General features: G+C 43.4%; 1 protein-coding gene across 3 annotated transcripts in view; it reads right to left on the bottom strand.

The window, feature by feature from the left end:
- EVA1A (eva-1 homolog A, regulator of programmed cell death) overlaps window positions 1–18,462 on the bottom strand; it is a 210,206-nt gene extending 191,744 nt beyond the window's left edge. For 2 of the 3 annotated variants that reach the window (XM_085574459.1, XM_021529805.4), the window contains exon 1: window positions 8,915–9,192. In XM_085574459.1, the coding sequence (XP_085430585.1) occupies window positions 8,915–9,014 (100 nt within the window). In that variant the 5' untranslated portion in view covers window positions 9,015–9,192. Of the gene's footprint in view, window positions 1–8,914; window positions 9,193–9,227; window positions 9,397–11,348 lie in introns of those variants that run through there. The other variant, XM_085574461.1, reaches the window with a different exon arrangement.
- Between the last annotated feature and the right edge of the window lie 3,401 nt (window positions 18,463–21,863).

A 21,863-nucleotide genomic window follows, 5' to 3' on the forward strand; every position in this document is an offset into this window, starting at 1 on the left:
CCCCAGGGCCATAAAGAATGGAAGAATAAATAAAACTATTTTAAGGCCACTGTTCTGCACCCTGGACAACATAGGAATCCCAAGGAATAGAGAAAAAGAATGTTCTCATTAAAGAGTAACATAAACACACAAAGGGCTGGACTCAAGCAGTTAAGACTACCTTAATTTTAACATTTCTTAACTTCCATATGTTTTATTTGAATAATAATACTGTTATTTGAATGTTTCACACAAAAGCTAAGCTTTTTCTGAAGCAAACTTCAGAATTTTATCCCATAGCATCCTGTGGGCCATAGCAACACTGCATGTACAGGCCTCACACAGACCACAGAGGGAGGAGATTTCCCAAAGACTGAGGCCCAAAACAATAATCCATAACCCAGATATAGGATCTCAAGTTACCACCTATCACTTTAATTGCACTAAGTGTCTGTACTCTTGGTCCAACATAACTTTCAGGAAAAATATTATGAGCCAAAAGGCTTTGCAAAATACAGAAAACATGGGAAATTAATATCAGAAATTGCACCTGCTGTAGAGCACCCTTAATTTCAACACCAGCCCACAGTATGGTACAGAAATCACAGAGGAAACATTAGCAGAAAATCCCCACACTGCTGTGTTTGTTTTCATATTTATTAATGGGAGTAAAAGCCCAATTTAAACCCTTGAGACTGATACAATACATGTTGATAATATCATAGCAGCAAAACCACAGGCATCTGATAGCAGCTGAAAATAAAATAACACAAGCACACAGGGGGTCTCAGAGTAGGTGGTCTGAATGGCCCCTTCTTGACAAGCAGCACCATCAGGTACTCAGTTTGTCAAGGATTTTGTGTATCTCACCTGAAGTCAACTCCCTCTCACACCCTGAGGATTATGATTCTTTTATGGGCTGCTGGGGGCATGAAAAAATCCCTCTTCTGGCAAATAGTGCACTGATATCAGGTCAAAAGTTGGTGCACAAAAGTACACAGTGACGTTTTTTTATTGTAAATGGCTGATGAATCTCCTCTAGGTCTCTAGGCTTCTTCTCTAAATATAACATTAAAAGTTAAATATACTTTTAAATCTTTCTTCCTCCTTGTTAAGGATACTTTGCCAACAGTGGCATGTGAGCTCCCCTGCCTGCCACAACTAAAGTGCATGGACAACATCTACTGCAAATTCTTCAGCAGCACCTACATCCATCTGTTCATTCAAACACACTTCTGACACCTGAGCACTTGGAGGTTTGGCCAAACTGCAGCTCACACACACACACTGCTCCATCTTCATGCAGGGATCCAGATGGATCCAAGAGGGATTATTGAACAGCAAGCCTCAGCATCCAAAGGAGCCCCATCAATACTGACACCACAATTCAAGAGCACAGAGTATATCTGAAAAGACTCAGCCAAGATTTATTTTCCTGTGCAACCCAGAACTACCAACTCATCATTGTTTCTGGCATGAGAAGACACACACTGGGTTCAGGGAGCCAGGCACTGCACATGCTGAAAGAGGAGACATTCACAGTTTTAATTACTACAAATGAGTTCATAACCTCAGTCAGTGAGCTGGGCCAGGCACATTTGGATTAGCCTAAACCCAGGCTGAGAGAGTCACAACTCTCCATCCATCCTCAGGCAAAAGAGCAGCTAAGTAAATAAATAATAATAACAGGTAGCCCAAGCAGCTCTCTTAAACATGCTCCAAATCACTACTCCTACACTAGTTTTAATCTGCAAGAAAATGAGTTGGGATTAATTTCTGTGCTTCGGTTCATTCTGCACAGCTCTTGGCAAGTCAGCAAAGCTGCCTCACAGATGAGCAGATTTTGGCCTGTGGCTGTCTTTTGGAAAGAGCACAAAAATCCCAGACAGCAGCAATGCTGGATCAATGAGGCTCAGCACCAGCAAGGACACAAGGAGCCTTGAAGTATTGTACCAAACCAACCTGACCAAAAATCCTCTTGACCACTTTGAGAGGCACATTGGGTCTGTTCCTGCAGGCAGTCACACACCTTTCAAGGAACACAATCTGTATAAAGAAATTACAAGAGCACAAAAAAAAAAAAAAACAAAATGGGTAATTGCTTTAAATGGTCTGTCCCCCTGGGATTGGGATTGCTATTTTGGAACAGAAAACAGAAAGTTCAATCTATACCTGCACAAACATGCCAAGCACAAGCAGCCAGTTTCAAATAAGACATGTAAACAACCCTGGTGTTGGCCAACTAAATCACTGCACACCCACCTAAACACAGCACAGGCCAATCCAAGCTCTGAACACCAAGCACTTTGGGAGTTCAGGCCCTGTTTAAATTAGCATCAACAAAAGGATCGGCATGAGTGCCAAGTGTAAATACACAGGTTTTTTCCTCCTGCAGAGAGTAAGCTTATTCTCCCTACCCCCAGATTTAATTGTGAGTTTAGCTTCTAAGTATCTCAGTTGAAAAAAGGATAAGTCAAAATTCTCACCTTTTAATTCTTAATTGAGCAAACTATTTGTGACATGTAAAATCTGCTTTCACAGTGCCTTAAGTCATAGAAAATTTTTCCCTGAGGGTAGAAACAGTTGCTTTCTTTAATTCTGCAGCATTTGTATCTTATATCCCTGATAACACACATACATAGAATGAATGTTGCAAGGACAATTTCCTCAAATTGTGCATCTAGTGGGATACTGGGATACTTTGAAGTTATTAAGTTATTAAAATCACCACTGTAGATTTTTTTTTTTTTTTTTTTTTTTTTTTTTTTTTTTTTGTTAATACTGCTAATTAAATAAAGTGTTCCTGGTACTAACAAAAGTCTTCATCATTTTCTGGGCCCCTGCAATTAGTAGATACAATATAAATATTGCCAGTCATCACACAGATGTTGGGATCCCTGAGGTCCCTTGGCTCTTGCTGACAGCTGTGATGGCTAAACCAGTGGATTTCCATGTGACAGGAGCCAGATGCACACATATGGCTCTTGAGCTTGAAGTCATTGCCCACATGAGGTTTCACACAGACCCCTCATGAGACATCCTGGCACCCAGAGCAGCCCCATCCATCCCTCCCAGACCGTGTCTCCTTTCCCTGGTTCCACAAACACCAACCAGCAGCTGTGTTTTTGCAGCAGTAACAGCAGTGCCCCTGGTGACCGCCCAGGACCACAAACACAAGGAATTGGAAACACGTGTTTGTCATCCTGCAGCTCTATTTGGTCCCCTTAGCTGTCAGGAAAAATAAATGCTGGATATTTTTATAGTCAGCAGGCACAGAGTCCTCCCTCACAGCATTTTCATCACAACTGTTGGGAAATCCACAGTGTTTTCTGGAACATGCCTCCATACAGAGGTGGACAGAAACTTGTATCTTTGCTTAAAATGGCATTTGGTCTTGGTAACATGGTTTTGTTCATACCATAAAGCTAGATCCCCACTGATAAACCAGAACAACTGTCTCAGGCACCAAAATAGCCCCAGATTCTTTTCCTGCTCTGCCAAGAGCAGCAGATCTGGCACTCGATACCCACTCAAACTCCTAGTGATTTCCTCCTCCAGGAAACCTCACAGCTCTCTGAGGTCTTAGACTCTTTTCCACTGGCAAACAGACATATGTGACACAAGCCCCAGTTGCAGCTTCCCCTGTGAGAACCCCTCAGCCATGGCTCCCAGATACAGCTCCTGCTCCATGCAGCCACATCTCCAGAATGTTATCAGACGAGGCCAAGTGGTTTAAAACCACCTTTGATGAGGTTTTGGATTTTGTCAGCTCTGCGAAGGAGAATTTCTCTACACCAGCACAGGCAGTTTTTCCTCAGTAAACCAAGCTGCAGTCCAGGCAGCTGGGATGGATGGAATTGTACATTTCCTCCAGCTGAGAAGGAAAAGATCACCTGGGGCAGAGACCTCTCTAAGCAGCAACCTGAGGTCCATCCTACCTCATCACTCAGAGCCCTTCCCCAAGACAAGGTATGGAGGTGGCCTGGACATAGCCCAGTCTTTAATGAAAGTCTAAATCGTATCTGTTTGCCCCTGGGGTCAAAAACTCAACCCTCATTACTGAGTTACAATTTCTTTTTCAGTGTGATGGTGTATCTGCCTTTCTCTTGAAAATGCCCTCTTTTACAGCCTGAAACCTTCAACACGTGGAAATCCTGGATGCCCCTTGACACCACAGACCCTTTCAGGGCTATTAGGCATTCAGAAGCTGTTAGCATGGATATTTTGGTGATAATTTGGTGAATGGAGTTGTCAAACAAATTGCCTTTATTATGGACTGATTAAATGCAATCAGGGAGAAGTGCTTTTCCCTCCCCAACTCCAGCCCTCATCACTCAAACAAACACACTGAGCCAATTAGCAGGGAGGTGGCAAAAGCAGCTTTCACTTGAAACCTGATATTCTTGGGGAAAAGAAAAAAAAAAAAAACACACAACCAATCACCACCAACAGTAATAACAGCAACAACAAAAATCTTTATGCTTTCAAAACCAAGACAGGCCTCCAGGGAGAGGTTCCAAAAGCTACCCATGGCTCACCTGCAGGGTGTGGATGGGAGTTACCAGTATTCATCTGGCTCAATGCCAGATCAGCTCCCTTAAGCAAAGTGCTTCTCACATCCAGCTTGTGCCAAAATCTAATGCAAAGAACATAAACATTAAAGCAGGCCCATGGGGAGCAACACTACCAGGGCTGGGTTTTCTTTCAGCTGAGTTCTCCTGTGTCAGAAAAGGCACGAGCTCCCAGCCCAGCTGTTTCCATGCCTAGAAACCTACGTTTTTGGCTTAGGTCCTTGCAGTGGATTCTCTGATGTCTGTAAATTCTTGAGTTCACAACCCTTTCCAACAGTAGTGGAGGGACCTGTCTCCATTAACATGAAACTTGTGGCAATCCCATAGATCTGATGCCACCACCCTTCTGCCCAACATGCCTGAAATCAGCTCACAAATGGGAAAATCCTTTTGGAGAATCAGAGCACAGCATGATAACAAGTTTAATTCCTTGCAGGTATGCAGCTGGAAGTTAAATGGTCACCTCGGCAGCAGTGAGCAGAGTGAAATTCCACATGTGTTTGCATGACTTAGCTTCAGAGACAGGCACATCATGGCTGAGCAGAGAGAGCACACAGGATATAATAGCTGTTGACTAAGCTTTCAATGCCTGCATTTAAAGTTAGCACCAAAGCCTACTTTTGGCCCCATTTTCATTAACCCTGTCCCTCTGAGCAAGGCCTTGCACTGCACATGGATCACTGCCTCCCAGAGCCCATGCAGAGGAGCTATGGCATATCTTCCCCTAGCAGGAACAAGGGCATTGCTGTGTCTTGGACTCTTGACTAAAATTAGAAAGGGCCTAAAACAAAGGTCAGGTTTTATCAAAAAGCAATGATTTTTGAGAATTCATTGCTGCTACGGAGATTAGGACTAGAGGTTTACAGCTAATGATCAGATTCTTACCCCACACCTCATCACAATCCTCAAGTATCACCTTTAACATTAGTATCACCTTTAACCTTTAACACATCAAGACAGCAGGTTCTAAGCCTTGATACAGTCCTGAGCACAACAGATAACAGAATGAGACTAAATCAAGAGTTCATCCTACAAGCAGCCACAGAGAAAAAGTCCAGGTCTTCTTAAGAAGTGGCTGCAAAGTGCCTGATAAATCCACTTTCTCCCTCAGGATCTGCTTCCTACCCCCCACATCCCGCTACAAACATCAATGTTTAAAGAACTATTAAAGAAAACTTCAAAACTCTTCACATAGTTCAAATACTTCACTTAAAAGGAATTTGAATTCTTACATCTCAGATTGCACCAGTCCCCAGCAGGACACACACTGCTCATGTTCACATTGTGGCATTTGAGCTGTTCAAACAGGAGGGATGGAGCCCCAGTGTGAGACTGTGTGCTCAGGGGTTAGAAATCCCCACCAGCCCTGCTCTCTTGTGAGACCTGAGACTCAGTTAACCACATCTCTGGGCACCTTCTCAGGGTGTGCCTTGCCATGACCTACATAAAAATGAAATTTTCCTGCAGCTGAGAGACACATCCCTTGAAGACGCAGCCAGTGGAGAGTACTGGGAGCAGTGGGATGTGGTTGGGTTTGAAGTTCTTGGTAAGTCTTTTATCCAGCCCTATTGCAGAGTTGCAGCATGAGAGTCAGGTCAATGATTCTGACTTATGATCTGCTTAGAGCTCAAGAGTGGCTGTCCCTGAGCTTTCCTTCCAGGGCTGGATCCACACACTCTGGCCACCACCACACAGCCATGACCTATTACAAACAGCAGCACCTCCTTGGTAATGCTGAGGCAAACTAAGCTGAGAAGCCAGAGAGGTTTTGCTGCTACACAAGGTCTACAGGACTGTGTTTTAAACCCCCATTCTTCCCCAAAGAGCATCAGCTGCTGTCTCTGAACTGCACTGCTATTCATTTGCAAGCTGGAAAAGTCTTTACATCCCAAAGAGTTGTGTCATCTCCCTGCAGCACCAACTGCTGCAGAAAACTCTGTGGGACCACAGCAAGCCTTACATTCCTCAGCAGTAATACCCAGTAGAAATCCACTCATCTCCCTGGGGTGCAAACAATTTATATTCTGGATGCACCACCTCTAGGTGAGATAGCATACAGTAAAGCTGTAAGTTGTCCCCAAAGATGTTCACCTGCTCAACTCCAGTCATGCCAGAGAAGAATTCAGAACATGCTGAAGTATAGAAAAGTGTATAACAGGCCAGAAACAATTACAGTTGAATAATGTTATAAAGTTGCCCCCCTTCCCTTTCTTAAGCCAGCTGACAATTCACTTATAGGGATAACAGTGACAAACAAGATGCTCCATCAGGTAGGAAGAGTTACCTGGGCCGCTGCTCCTTCAGAGAGGCACATGGTGCAAACCCTCATGCATTGGAGAGAGGTGAATGGGGTCAGTGCAGTATGTGCTGGGAAAGCATAAGGTGTGATTTGGGAAATACTGTACCTTTTCCTACCCCCTATCATCTTGTGGGTACTCAGCTCTTGAGCTTACAAAACTGTATTTGAGCTGCTACACTCTTCTGGGTACAGCCCTTTCCTGCAGCAAATCATGTTTCCTGTCCTGCAAGGTACAGTCAGTCCAACAAGACTGGGGACATTTGCCAAGCCTGCTATCAGAAAACATAGGTTGGACCTGGCAGAAGGTTTCAACAGTTATGGAAACTCATGAGACCTTGTGCTGCTGGGATTACAGACCCTGCTTCAGAGTACAGTCTTGCCATACACATATGCAGGGATACAAGCCACCTTTCTTCTCCCAAAGTATGAGAGTTCAGTTGGATGCTACAGAAAACATTTGTTATCAGCAACATTCTTATCCATTTTTTAAAAGAATAGCATCTGGTCCCCCTGCCAGCACCACTGAAGCCTATCAAATTTCCTTCCACTGCTCCAGCTATGTTGTACAAACACAATGTAAAGCACCTTTGCCCTGGGACACCTGTACACATTTTAACGCTTGGCAATTTGGTCTGGCTGGGAAAACTTTATCTACATTTCAGAAAAACAACTTCTTTCCCCATTGCAGCTTTTGCTCCCATCATGCCTGCTCTATGCACCCCTTCTGCATCAACTTGCTTGCAAGCTGGAGCACAGAGAAAGCTCAGTGCCAAGAAAAGGATAAAAGCACACCAGAAACAAGGAAATGCTTCAGTCCTTTCCATTCAGAGGCAGATCTGCCTTGAATGGAAGCCCCCAGGACTGATGTGCCCCCAAAAGAGACTGAATCACAGGCAAGCCAGCCCCCTTCAATTCACATTAAGACTTCCAGCACCGTACATCTTCTTTCCCCCACCCTCCACCACAAGCTCCTCCTTTCTAACACAAATTTCTCACAGCACACAGACACATGCACTCCCAGGCAGCGAGCAGCAGTGCTGGGATATGTTGAAACCCAAGTCCAGTGAGGTTCAACCCTTGCAAATGACACTTTTTCATCAGACAACTATAATTGGCAGCTCTTATCCACTACAAGAGTTTTGCAAAACACCCCTAAAGAGTATGCCAGGCTAGTTCTTCACACTAAGACCCAAAATTAGAACAAACATCCTAAAAGAAAAGTGGCCCTCACTGGGCACTCCCAAGCAAACTTATCAGCCCTGCTGAGTTGTAAAATGAAATCTGTTATGTTTTCTCAGATCCACATGCATATCCACAAAGAACAGAAAGAGAAACTTACTTTTAAAGCAACTAATGCAGCTATAGAGTTATAAAACTTACATGGAATTCCAGACTTTGAAAGTGCTAGGTATTGTACCTGCCATGTACAACTCAAAATAAATGCTATCAACATTTTTAGATTCAGAAAATATTAATAAAAAAGAGATTTTTAGATTCAGAAAATATTAATAAATGAGACACTTCTTTCAGTTTATGAAAACACAGAATGTAATTTGTTCTGTGCATATACCTCCTTTATCTCAGCTCAGGGGGTTTTTGCAACAATCAGGACCTGTATGTTTAGAGGAGGGAATCTGGCCCACTACAAAATAATTTAGACTTGCTATGTTAGCTTTAATTTACATACTAAACTGTCCCAGTCTCCTAGTCCACCTCTTTTCACTCCTATGAGAAACACAGCACAAAATCTGCTAAAAATTTATACAGGTTAATACCATTCCTGCTACAAACTTACAGAAGTTAACACTATTGATTTTCTTGTTGCCAAAGTTAGACTGACTCTTTTGAAATAGGTTTGCTAATTATTGAGAAAGGCTTTTAAGAAACTCAAACTCCTCTTACAGAAGACACTTTTCATTTTTGGTCTATTTTTAAAAGATTAAAATTACTTCCCACATAACTATCCCAGATCTGCTCACATCCCCTTTCCCTGAGCTGCTCCGGAGCACTGGAATAAGAGCTCCGTGCATGAGCAGCACACGGAAGGATCGGCGCTTCTCCCTACCTGAGAAGTCTGCAGAAGTCTTGGCAAAGTTGCTGAAAGCTGTCAAGCACATGAGTCCTAGGAGGAAGGTGGAGGTGGGAAACACATCTGGGCAGCACATCCTTAGCTGTCCTCACGGCTTGTTTTCTTCCAGAGGAAAGGAAAGCGGTTCCTGCCCTTGCCCAGCTCTCCTCATTGCCCGGAGAACAGCGTCAGTCCCATTGCTTGGAAGGCTCGCAGCCAGCGGCGGGGAAGGAAAAGCGCTCGGCACACACACACACACACACATCCCTGGGAGTGAATGAATCCCGGCTGACGAATGAGGCAGACCTACCTGAGCCTTGGCGGAGTTCCCAGGGTCCTAAAAGCCATCTATTCGCACAAATTTCCTGCAGACTGCTGTGCAGCTGTCCAGCTGTGGCACTGCGAGTTGCTGGGGGCCAGTCGGGGAAAGGGGTGCCCCGAGGCCATTGCTGGATTAGATATGCAGGGCTCTTGTCTCTCTGGTGCAGACAGACAGAAGGATGAGCCGAGTTTTCAAAGGAGGGAGCCCAAAACAAAGCACCTGAATTCACACGGATTTCTGGTATGACGAGTATTTGTAGATGCTGCTGAAATCAGTGTGAGCAGCTGTGCCCTGCCAAACTGGTGACAGGAAAATTCTGTGTCCCCTGTTGAGAGTGATCCTACCATGGAGGAGCCTTTGCACAGGCCCAGGGATCAAACCCTCCTGGACCTCATTGCAGGACTGGGACTGCTATCAGCCACACATATAAAACTCTCCTTTCTTTTGACAGCAGAAAGCCAAGCCAGGCTCCCTCTAACCCACTGGACCCCTCTCTCCTCCATCAAACTCAACAGAGATCCAGTGATTCAGCAGATCCAGACCTGTGCTTTTCATAGGATCATGGATGGTTTGGGTTGGAAGGGACTTTATAGACATCTAACTCCAACCTCTCTACCATGGGCAGGGACACCTTCACTAAACCAGGTTGCTCCAAGCCCCATCCAACCTTGAGAGCCAGTAGTCCTGGCTCCTTCCATAGTAATTACTTTAACCTCCAACTAGGATGGCCCTAGACGTTCACTGAGCACTGCTCACCCTGCAGAGTTAAAGGAAAGCTCCAGCTCACCTGGAAGCACATCCAGTATTTGATCCTGCCTGATTTTCATCCATATCCTGGCAGCATCAAGCCAGTCATGTTAATTTGAAAGAGCTAAGAGCTGGGGACACAGATAGATGGGTGGACTCTTGTCCCTGGGTAAAGGAAGGAGGTCCTGGGCTTTGGTCACCAGCCTTAGCTGCAGTTCAGGCATATGTTTGCATGTAAATATTGGCCATATCCCACATATCCAGGCTAGGGCGGAAGCTGAATGTTGGTGCAGAGAAAGGAGGATGTATTTCACAGGCAAAGCCAACATCAGACATTTAGCAGCCTCTATATCAATATATTTAAACTAAGGAACTGCACTGTGTGGGGCTGCCAAGGAGGGCAGCCATGGGGCCAGGCTCACACACAGCTGCTGAACAAAGCTGCAGCAGCTATCCATCAAAAATAACCTCACTGGAAACATCCAAGGAAAACCACAAGTGGTTTTTACTCCTCTGTCCAGTTCATCCATATTGAATTAAGTGAAACTCTCCAAAAACATGGATTTTAAAGCTAAAAACAAGAGTAAGAAGCTTCAGCACAGAGGGCTCCGGGTTTTTTTCAGAGTTGAGTGAACTTGTAAAGTGTTTCTTATTCTGAAATTTCTAATATTTCAGCTGTTCTCAGATGAATATCAGACAGGCTGCCTGATTATATATGGAAGACATTTTCAAGAGTGCTGCCATGAATACCAGAGTAATTTTTTCTACCAGAAGCCTGTCCTGGGATGGTCTGCATTCTAGAAGCAGATCCCAAGGGGAGCTGTAAGTCCCGTGGCCCCCTTTGCTTTCTGCCCACATGGCCACTTGCTCAAGTTCCAAACAGCCATACAGAGGATGAGAGCAGAGTGCTAAATCTGGAGTTTAAGCTCAAATCCTGTCCATGACCACAGGAACAAGAGCCTTCTCTGGCCTGATATGCACCAAAGCACCTCCTTCCCACAGCATCTCTTCACACCCTGAGGGTCTCCAGTGAAGCTGCAGATGAGTCTCCTCAAGGACAGTGGTGACTGGGCTGCCCTAACAGCACAGACACAGCCTGAGGTCCAAGAGGCTCTGTACAATCCAGCCCCAGTCCCTTTTCTCTGCAGACAATTCTGCCCCCTTACTTTTTTTGCAAAGGGCTGCTTAAGATAAAAAAACCAAGGAACTTCTACAGGCTGCCTTGCTCTTTATTTCACCTGATACTTTAATCTCTCCTGCCAAACCTCTCTGACCTATATTTTTTCCTGGACTGACCTAAGTTTTAAAGAGAAAATACCAGGAGATTTGACTCCTGGCATCTATGTATAATTCTTGTCTCACCTAGTTCTGCTGCCCTTGCCAAGAGGAAGATTCACCAGTGCTGTCTTACAGGCATGAGATAACCATACCCATTACCAGATTATCAGTCAGAGCTCCTTATGAGCAAGACAAAGAAACAATAGGACCCCTGGAAATCTATCAGCCTCTGGAAAAAGGAAGCACTATTTGCTGAAAAGAGCCCACCCTGTTAGCAGGTGTTGATTTTACTGATTAAAGGGTAATTAGGTTTGACTGACTCAGAATATGTGGAAGAAAAAAAAAAAAAAACTTCTGGTGACAAAGGGTTTAAGGCTAAACATGGGCAGTGTGCTTGAGCAGCCCTTTAGGTTATTGCAAATAAAGTCAAACCAAAGAGGAGGGTGTTGTCCTCTGAGGGAGTTTTTTTCAGTAAGTCTGTACAGATGCCTTCCAAAAGTAAAGAAGAAAGCAACTCTTGCCAAAAAGAACAATAGGAAAAAAATAAAAGAAAAATTGGCCTTTGAGAAACAGACAATTCAGTTAAAGCCCATCTCCATAATGCCCTTATTCCCTGGGGTATATGGGAACATCAGCTGTGTTTGCAAGGCAAAGAAGCCACCTGCCCCAGCACAGCACAGATAAAGGATGTCTGTCATGGACAGTCTCATGGGATAAACATGAATCAAGGCAACACCAAAATGGAACTTTACTTTTAGGAGTAACAGCCCTTGAAATCCATCCATGCCCTCAAATACGTCTCTGGGGATAGATAATAACACATACAATGATATACATTCTCTTGGATCCCTTGCCCCTGAAGCCACTCAGAAGTGGGAATAGGCCAGTTCTGATGCAGTCCAGCATTACATCTTAGCTTGGAGGAATGATACTTGCTCTCTTTCCCTCCACAGATTAACTGTGGAAAAGTCTCACCAAGTCTAAGATGTTTAACAACTGTACCTCAGTCCTCCTTTTAGACTGTTACTTAAGTGCATTTTTCTCTCCTCCCACACTCCTCTTGTAGATCCTCTCCTTCTCCTGATGCACATAAAACTATAATAGCTGAAACATTCATGTAAATTCCCAAAGTACAGTTAAGTACAACTGCAACTGGGGAAACTAAGGCAGTGAGAAAGGAAGTAATTTGTCATTCAGTTTTGTGACCCCAGCATTACTCAATTCATAAGTGGTAGGAATGGACCCAGTTAGGATGATTCCCCGTTTAATGCTGTTTGTGCTGGTCTTGTTTCCTTCCAGGGCTGATTTTTGGTAATGTTTTCCTATTTTTTACTGACCCAGTACCATTAACCTCTTCCTTGCTGATTAAACCATCAACAGCCAAAGGCTGGCCAGTAGAAGAATTGGACCAGGAATAGATCTCAGCCAGAGAACCAGATGTAGGATTGGAGTCCTGTTTTTTTACACAGTCACAAGCAGATTTATAAGTACAAATTTTCTAAAACTACCCTTTCTTTCTATCCTTAGTAACATTACTCACGTCTTACTGTTTTTTCCATAAAGTCTCAAAGCACTCTCCAAACAGCCCTGTTGCATTCTGCCATTTCACACATGGACAAAGAACAGTCATATGTTTGAGGTCAATACTTTTTCAATGTCAGCCAGGGGAAATTGACAGAGATAAGAAAATATTAAATACTTTTTAAGTCCAGCCAGAGCTCTTTCCACTTGGCCACATTCCTTCTAATGAATGTAAATTAATAACAAAGTATATGTGCATTTATACCTACAGAAAGAAATGTAAACTGGGTGGTCAGAGTTTCAATATAAAATAGCAAAGTTTTCCAGCAGAGTACAGCTCTTTGTTTTCTTTTTTTCTTAATCTTTTCCCTAAGAGTGTCTTATGCAAACAGATGGTGTTACTCATGGAAGTAAGCACTGATTGCTTTCATCAATTTGAAGGTGGAGGACTTCACATAATGCAGTTTTGCAATACAACACCAAGTATCTCACAAGTAAAATCCATATTCCATGCTAAATAACAGCTGTGCAGAATATTCAAACTCAAAAACCTTTGAAGTTTTCACATTTTGTGTCACTCAATCACTTCAGTTTACAAAACGAACATAAAACCTGGAAAACTTTGCTCCATACTGGGAAAGGTTTCAAGAGGGGGTAATGCTTCAGCCAAATTCTGTGCAGAGTAAAAGCCCCAAGTGATGCACTCATCCCACTGAAACATTAGGAAACACTGAACAAAGTGGTGCAAAATCCTCCAATGCATGAAAATGTCAAAAGTAAAATATCTGAAGACTACAAAGTTATCTACAACAAAGCTGAAAACTTTCTCCTCATGTCTCACCAAGTAACTGGTGTTGAACCTCTTTCAGTTGGCATTCTCTTTATTCTAATGATTCCATGTTCAATGTTAGAGGAGACTGTGTAATTTGGTGATTTTTCTGGGATCAGCATATCCCATTTGGTTTAGTTGGTACCTTGTGCACAGGATGTTAATCACTATATTAGAACTACAGGAATCTGGAGTCATCTTGATCTTGGTACTATACTGCTAGTCACATAAAGTTTTATAGACACAAGTTCACTGAGATGTTCAGGACCTGTACTGCCTTCTCATATCTGTAAAATGAAACTGATCTCCACTTGACCTGACTCATAAGTCCTCTTCTAACAGCTTTACTGGGTAGATTTCTCCATTAATTGGATGATGGTAGGTGCTGGCTTTACTATTTTACACCACTATCTTTCCTTTAATATATTCAATAGCTCTCTGGAATTGCTTCTTAGATGAGAGGCTGAATTTGTCACCTGAAGATATCTATCTCTGACCTCATTGGTCTTGGCTTTGAAGAGGAGAGACATCCCAGCTGGTTCAATGCGAGCAGCAGTACATTTTTCCTATTATCTCACCTATGATAATCAAGGGAGAATTGTCTCAATCCTGATGCTATGTAGGCATGAGTCACTTCAGGTTACAGACCCCTGCTAATCTGGATCTCCACTAGGTTCTTCCTTTTTGTTTTTCCTGTTTTACTAGCTACCCTCACAAATAATTTATATTGTCCTTTACTTCCAGAGGAAGCAGATTTTTTTCTCAGATTAACTTGTCTAGAAGTTCTCAGACTGTCCAGTGGGAGTAACATGCTATGATGTTATTTGATTAAAACAAAGGAATAATTTCAACACTCATCCTTAAAATTATACCATGGGCATTTATCACAAACCTCTGTACTCTGCTCTGAGGGCATGCAAAGGCAGTAGCATGCAGGACAACACAAGAGTCCTTCAGCATTCCCCAGGTTCTTCTCTCCCTCATGTGTACACATCCTCTACACACAGCCCATCCTGATGTAAACTACTGCTATAACTTACACTGGAAAAGCCATTTTTGTTGCCAGAGACCTTTCCCACAAAAAGGATTGTCTCCAAGCATTGTCACAATGCCTTTTCATAAAATCCACCTCTATACTAATAGTCTGAACCACATAAGAGACTGAACACAGGCACTGCCACTCACATTTTGGACCAGTCCTTGGTTCACATTTCATCCAGGCCACCTGGCATGTAGAACATTTCTGAGCATGGCTTGGGAGTTGGCAAGAACTTTGGCCATTCCCAACAGGCAGGAAAGAATCATGTTTTGGAGTTTGATAGCATGACCACAAATGGATTATATGTTCTAAGAGACCCAACAGTGTTTCAAGAGTTTGTCATGTCCTTGATGAAGACACAGTGGCATGTGCTGAGAAGTGAAAAAATAACCCCAGAGCAGACTGTCTGCCAGTGCTACAGCATCTTCTGCTACTCTGGCAAGCCTGATTAGAGCTGCCCAGGAATGGCAGGGCATCCTGCACTCTTCAGACTCCAGCACAGCTACAGCCCAGATTGCTATGAGTTTGTGCTCCCACCTATTTACAGTGATCAGCAGGACAGACCATTCCTTCAGGAGCATTCAGCATGGACTGTGCTTAATTTTGATCTGGAGAAGTCAATGAAAAAACCTCATTGGCTTCCCTGGTTCCAGCATAACTCAGGTCATCTTTCACCTCAGATTTATCATTGCCTTGGAGCAGAGGGTATTTCCCTTGGTTTTGGACAGGCAGCAAATTACAGAAAAAAACTCTGGCTCACAGATCACAAACTGGTTAGAAATCAAAGGGAATCAGAGGAAATGCTTTTCTGCTGAATGGGGAAAATTAATCCCAAGTGTAATTTCACTGGCATCAGTGCAAATTCAACAATGGACTACATCTACCATTTGCAAGAAGAACAGGTTCATGTTCTCATTTAACATGTACTTAAACATACATTTTCCTTTCCTCTTTTAAATCTTTTCCATTTGAGAGGGCTATTTCAAGAGTAACCATATGCTTTCACATGCATTTTAGTACTTAGGCCAATAATATCACCAGGTATTTTTTTCACAGTGGTCCCAAGAGACTATCCAGTGACAAAGTCCAGGTGTGCTAGGCAGTGCAAATAGCACTGGACTATGTCATCCAAAACAACCCAAGGAATTTACAAGGGCATTGAAGTCCAAGACAGACTAATCTCCACACTCTGTAGCCACAACACGAGCATTAGGGAACTCCGGTTAACTTGCTTCTAGAGCAAGAGATGCTTCCCACTGCAGAAAGCTCATACTGAAATTTGGCTGCAGTCGTTGTCTCTGGGCTCCTGGCTCACACATCGCTGATACCTAACACAGTAATGCTGCTCACCAGACCAGCTAGAAAGGATACAGAGGAAGGAAGGAAACTTTGCAGGTTTTTACAGCTTTTTTACAAGAGATTTGCAAATGTCAGAGCTCACCAGGCTGGGCATTGCCTGGACTGACAACCATGATGGACAGCAGAGCGGTGTGTATGGGCATAGCTTAGTGGTTGCGTGCATCCAGAGACTGCATAAAATAAGTATAATAAATGGCTTTTCTAACACAAGTAACTTGCCTCAGAAACACCTCAGCAGAGGTAAAAAGAAGCTAGAGACCATTTAGATTCCAAAACGTTTTCAGTTTTTGCTGGACTATCCCCTTGTGAAGATCAATCAAGCCAGAATCATCCTCCCAGCCTTACCCTGCCCACCACTGGTGCTGTGCTCTGCCCTGTCCTGCACTTATCCCCTGGGAGCTGTTTCATGCACAACCCTTCCCTGGTTGTTCTAAATCTCAGGAACTGGTGTCCATGGAGAATCTCTTCTACTTATTACTACACTGCAGGTAATTTCTTACTTCATTTGCTAACCCCATCTTGGACATGCATAACTAATCAAAATCCCTTTTCCTTTCCCACAGTGAAAGGTAAAACAATTTTTTTAGTTCACTGAAGCTATCCTGACACAACACACAAGCTCATCTCCACCTAATTCTCCTTCTGTAAAATGAACCTTCTGACAGTAGAGGAAAAGCAGCTTTGTCCATTAAAGAGTCTGATTTGAGGCAGTTTAATTTTCACCCAAAGAAGATTGCCCCAGATGGTGCTGTGAATAACCAGGAGAGCTGAGAGTTTCTTCAGCTGGTTTAGGAAGCCAGTGTCCAGAGCTGCTGCTGCTTCTGTGGTGGATGAGGCAGAGACTCAAAGCTTGTAAAGCCCAGTTCTCTGGTGAAAGCCCTGCTGTGAGTCCAGAGGGAAGCAAAGTAAGACATAAGACAAAGCAGAAGTTTCTCTCTCCCATCTATTTCCACACAATACTATGGCACACAGCTGAGCCAGTGCAGTGGAAAATAACATTATGATTTCTAAAGGGCTTTTGCAAAACAAAGGATATAAGAGACATTTTCTCTTCAGGTTAGTCACTAATCATTTAATAATGAAGAGCAGAAGTTGATTTGTTTTATTAAAAATAATGAGAAGCCAAGACTTTGAGCAATTTGATAATAAATTTTTTACTACCTCCTGCATACAGAGGTTGAGATAGTAGATATCATTTACTATGACAAACCACCAGCATTAATGCATTAATCAAGAAAAACAAATGGTCTCCCTTGAAATCTCCTGCCCACCTAGAGAGAGTAATGGGGTTATAAATGGAGAAAGAACAAATATTGACTCTATGAAGTGTAAAGGTACCTGGGAGTTCACCCATCAGTCTTTCAATTACACTTGCCTTTCAAGATAAATGGGATTTCTTTTATAAGTCATTTCAGTTGTTTCAATTGGGGTTTTTAGCATCTCAGGAAACAGGAGGGGGACATCAGTGGTCTCTTTAGGTTCTCAAGGTGTTCCAGACTGAAGGAGAAGACCTCCAATTTCTGGAATGAGATAGATGCTCCCAACCCAAGACAGGTCTTCCAGTTTGAGATAAGTACTGAAGGAGCTGCCTGGACTAGGCAATGAGTTATTTGTTTAATGGTGTTTCTGGGGCAGCTTTCTGTAAAATGGCTCTGGAAATCAGCCTCCATCATTCAGACTATAGAAGCTCAGAGGTAAGGACACCCCTTGGTGGTCCCATACGGGACTCAAAGACACCCAAGAATTTACTGACTAAGGGAAAGACCTCTGGCATCATTTCCTAAACTTAACCTTACTTTGTCACACTCTTCCTAACTCTCCAAACTCATAACATCTCAATCTTTTAACCTCTAAGCAATTATATACATGTCTTCTACACAGTTTATTGGATTATTGGAATAATTTCAACATTGGCTTCCATATTAGACACAATTCCTCTTTAAAATTCCTTCCTAAATCAGAAAATTAGTAGAATCAAGTGTTTTATACATGCTGAGATCAGCCAGTGTTGTTGTCCCTTCCATAACCTGTCAGGGTGCCACACATCCCAGAGGAAACCAAATTCTGAGTGGGGGGATATTCAAGAGGAGTGGGGATATAATCGAGAGCAAAAGACAAGAAAAACAACAAAGCCACATAGCTCAAATTCTCAACAATCTGAAAACATTACAGATTCCAAGAGGAATTAAAAGACTCTTCTGACTCTGAACACAGAGTCAGTATTTACTGAGGCGCTGACAAAGCTACCAACAAACCAGATCACATTTAATATATCCCCTGTACCCTGACAGAAACCACTGGCACACAGTTTTGGTTTTTTTTTTTTTATTTCTCCCATACAGGTTATACAATAACAATTTACCCTCCAGGGCTGGAATTCAACAAAGGGAAAAGGAAATGGAAGAGCATAGGTGTGCATGAACATGGCAGTGATGTGCCACAGAAGACATGCCCGCTGCCAGAGGCCCTCTGGAAGCCTCAGGCACAGAGGAGCAGATGTGAGCAGATGTGAGCACTTTCCCAGCCCTGCACAGAGGGGAGAGCATGCACTGGCCTGGCAGGGTTAACTGCGTGTGGCTCCAGCAGGATGCACGCTCCAAAACAACCGAGGCCCGGGGGCTGTTTTGACAGAACGAGAGGAAGATTTTCCAGTCCATCACTTTCCTGAGCTCAGTGCTGGGATGCTGTGTCTGAAGAACAGCTCTCCCTCTCCTCTTTGCTTTCTCTACAGTAAGGAAAAAAATGTAATTGTGGATGCTTGATGGCCAACTTAGTGAGCAGATGCTCTATCCAGAAGGGTCTGGCACCTGAGGTCATTTTAAGCGACATCTTGGAATTTCTCTGATTATTTTCAGCTAGGTCAACTCACCTTAAGTTAACCAATAACTCATGTCTCATTAAAGGGAAACTTCCAGAAAGACTAGAACTTATACCAGGTTGTTTAAAGGTTCTAATAAAATCCACTATACTCAAACCTTTCCAGAGTAGTTTATAGGTCTGCTTTGGTACTTGGGATAAACAGGACACAGAGGAATCCAGGCATAGCCTTGTATCTCTACTGACACAGGCTTGCAAGAGAACCTGAAGGATTGAGATACATCTGGACAGTCTGAAAGGAGCTATGCCTGCTCCACCAGCCACTGCTGGAGCTACAGCAGCTATGAATAGTTTGACAAGTTGAAAAGAGCATAATTTCACTAGAAGATAAGGTGGAGAGGCCCTCCATGAGACAGTCCCATTTATTTTGTAATCTAGGGACATCCAGCTGCCTCTTCTCAACACCTAAGGGACAACAAACCAGATCTCCAGAGCAGCTCAGCCCCTTGCAGATATCTCTTTTTGTTTAGAGGCCCAGTAATAATAACAGCAGGTGTTACCACTTTTGGCTGTGTTTCCTCTAAAAAGATGTCCATGTTCCTTTGGGCAACATGAAAATTCACTCCCTTCTTCACACCCTCTGACAGGCCACAGACAGCTGTGTTGGGGCTGCTGCAACTTGGCTTCAGGTGTTCAGAAGGAACCTCTGGGATTTCAGCCTGCAATGCAGACTGTTTTGGAAGGTGATACTGACAGTCCTGATCCTGGTGGTGCTGGGACTGAAGCACTGCATTCCTGGGGACATGAGCAGGTTAAATCCAGGTAAGCAGGTCAGGTCAGGCTGGTACAATCTGTTAGGCATCTCCACACCAGAAATGTGTACCTCTCCTTCACCTTCCAAATGCAGCATATGGTCTGAGAAGGTCTGTTCTTCAGCCTTTGTTACAACAAAGCTGAGTTAATGCAAAGAAATCAAAAATTAATGGCTCGGAGTGACAAAGAATGTGAGGAGCAAAACACAAGGTCTCCTTCTTCCTTTTTTCCTCTAATGAGCAGAGCCATCATTCAGTGAAATCTTCAGCAAGGAAGTGCAAAGAGGGATTAGTTGCACTGCTGACCTGGGAGAGAATCTGTTGATTTTTTTGATACATCTGCAAGGATACATCAAGGGAGGAAGACACTGAAATGATGATATTAAAAGAGATTTTGGTTTGAAATAAGCTGGAGGTGGCAGTTTGTCCAGCTGGATAACTGAGGGTATTTGGAGTGACTGTGAGCTGAGCTGCCATGTTCAGTTTTGAAACAAATCCTTCAATAAGGGTGTTGAAATAAGGGAGGAGACTTCAAAAACACTAACATGAAGGATGCTGTTCAATGAAAGGTCTTGGCCACATCCTAGTTCCACAGATGAGAGAGGATCAGGCTAAGCACCATTTACTACCTGTCCTGCTTTTATTCCCAAAGAAACTCAGATTTGAGAAGTAAGGAACCATAAGTGAGCTTCCCCAGGATTGGACAGGAGGGACTAGAAATATGTTGAACTCAGAATTAATTCAGAGAAATACTAAAGTCTGTTTAATCACAGAGTAAGCTGAGTTGGAAGGGACTCTTAAGGATCATCAAGTCTACCCTGTGCCTGCGAGCATTGTCTGAACACTTCTTGAATTTTGTCAAGCTTGGTGCTTTGACCACTTCCCTGGGAATCCTGTTTCAGTGCCCTCTGGGTGAAAAACCTTTTCCTAACATTAAACCTAAACCTTCCCTGGCACAGCTTCAGGCCATTCCCTTAGGTCTTGTCACTGATCACCACAGAGAAGAGATCATTTTCTGCCTCCCCTCTCTCTTCACCAGGAATTGTGACTGCAGTGAGGTCTCCCCTCACTCTCCTCTTCTCAGGCTGCACAAGCCAAGTGCCCTCATCCACTCCTCATGTGGCTTCCCCCAAGGCCCTCCACCATCTTTGTGGCTGTCCTTTGTTATATTACCTGAAAACAGTGATGCCTTTCATTTGTGAACCTCACCCTTTCCCAGTGATTTTAAAGTGATCCATATTTTCATAAATTTTTTTATATAGGCAAGAAGAGTAGGGAGGCAGCCCTTCTCCTACTCTGTCTGATGTGACAGAATGGAGAAACTCAAGGGGAGCGTCTTGCCCCTGTATTTCAAACTCAAGAAAGCTGTTGCTGAAAAAAGAGACCAAACAACACCTGGTCCAGTGTCTTGATGCCAGGGTGCCTCAGCAACTCACACAGGAATTGGGAATTACAAAGGGGCAAATTTCTGGGCCCTCGAGAGCACCTCAAGGGAAGTGCGGTTCTCTTGGGAAGCCCTGAGCTCAGGGCAGTTCCAGCCCATCAAAGTGGTTTTGTGAGCCTGCAGTCCACAGTGGTCATCCAGGGAGTTAAAAGCGCCTCCCTGACACTGAAACATCCAATTCTCTTCTTTAAAGACAGTTGTGAGCTACAAATCTGCAGTTTTCCAAGTCATAGCCTACACATCTCCTTACAGCTATTTTATCTCCTCGATCACCATTAAGTTATTGGAATTACCCCTACGTGATAATTCCTCACCCCCTGAAAAATATTATTCTACCTTTTTAATAGTGTTCACATAAGGGATAAGAACATAAAAGATTAAACTTGAGGAGTGGTGTGCTCATTACCGGTGGCGATTTGTTTTTGCATTTGAAGGGTCAGAGTGCCCTCTTCTGTCCCATCCATGTTCTGCTGATTAACTCGCTGTTAACCAGCAGGTTACAGAAACCTGTGACTTGGCTTCTGCACTCCTTATTGAAGCACAGTTAAGGACCCAAGCACCAGATCACAAAGTAGGAAATAACTCGTGTTAATGTGGGGGCTTGGGCAGTCATCTGCAACCCATAAAAGGGGTTGGGGGAACATCACAGGCAACATGATGGATCTAATTAGTTCATGAGGTCAGGAATATTTTGAAGTGAATCTCTGCAAAGATTGAACAGCGGGGTGTTATTTATAGACCTGCATTTAGAATTCACATTCCTCCTGCTTCTGTAGGC

Source organism: Lonchura striata, chromosome 3 (assembly GCF_050655825.1).
Source record: "Lonchura striata isolate lonStrDom1 chromosome 3, ASM5065582v1, whole genome shotgun sequence".
In the NCBI taxonomy this organism is placed as follows: domain Eukaryota; kingdom Metazoa; phylum Chordata; class Aves; order Passeriformes; family Estrildidae; genus Lonchura; species Lonchura striata.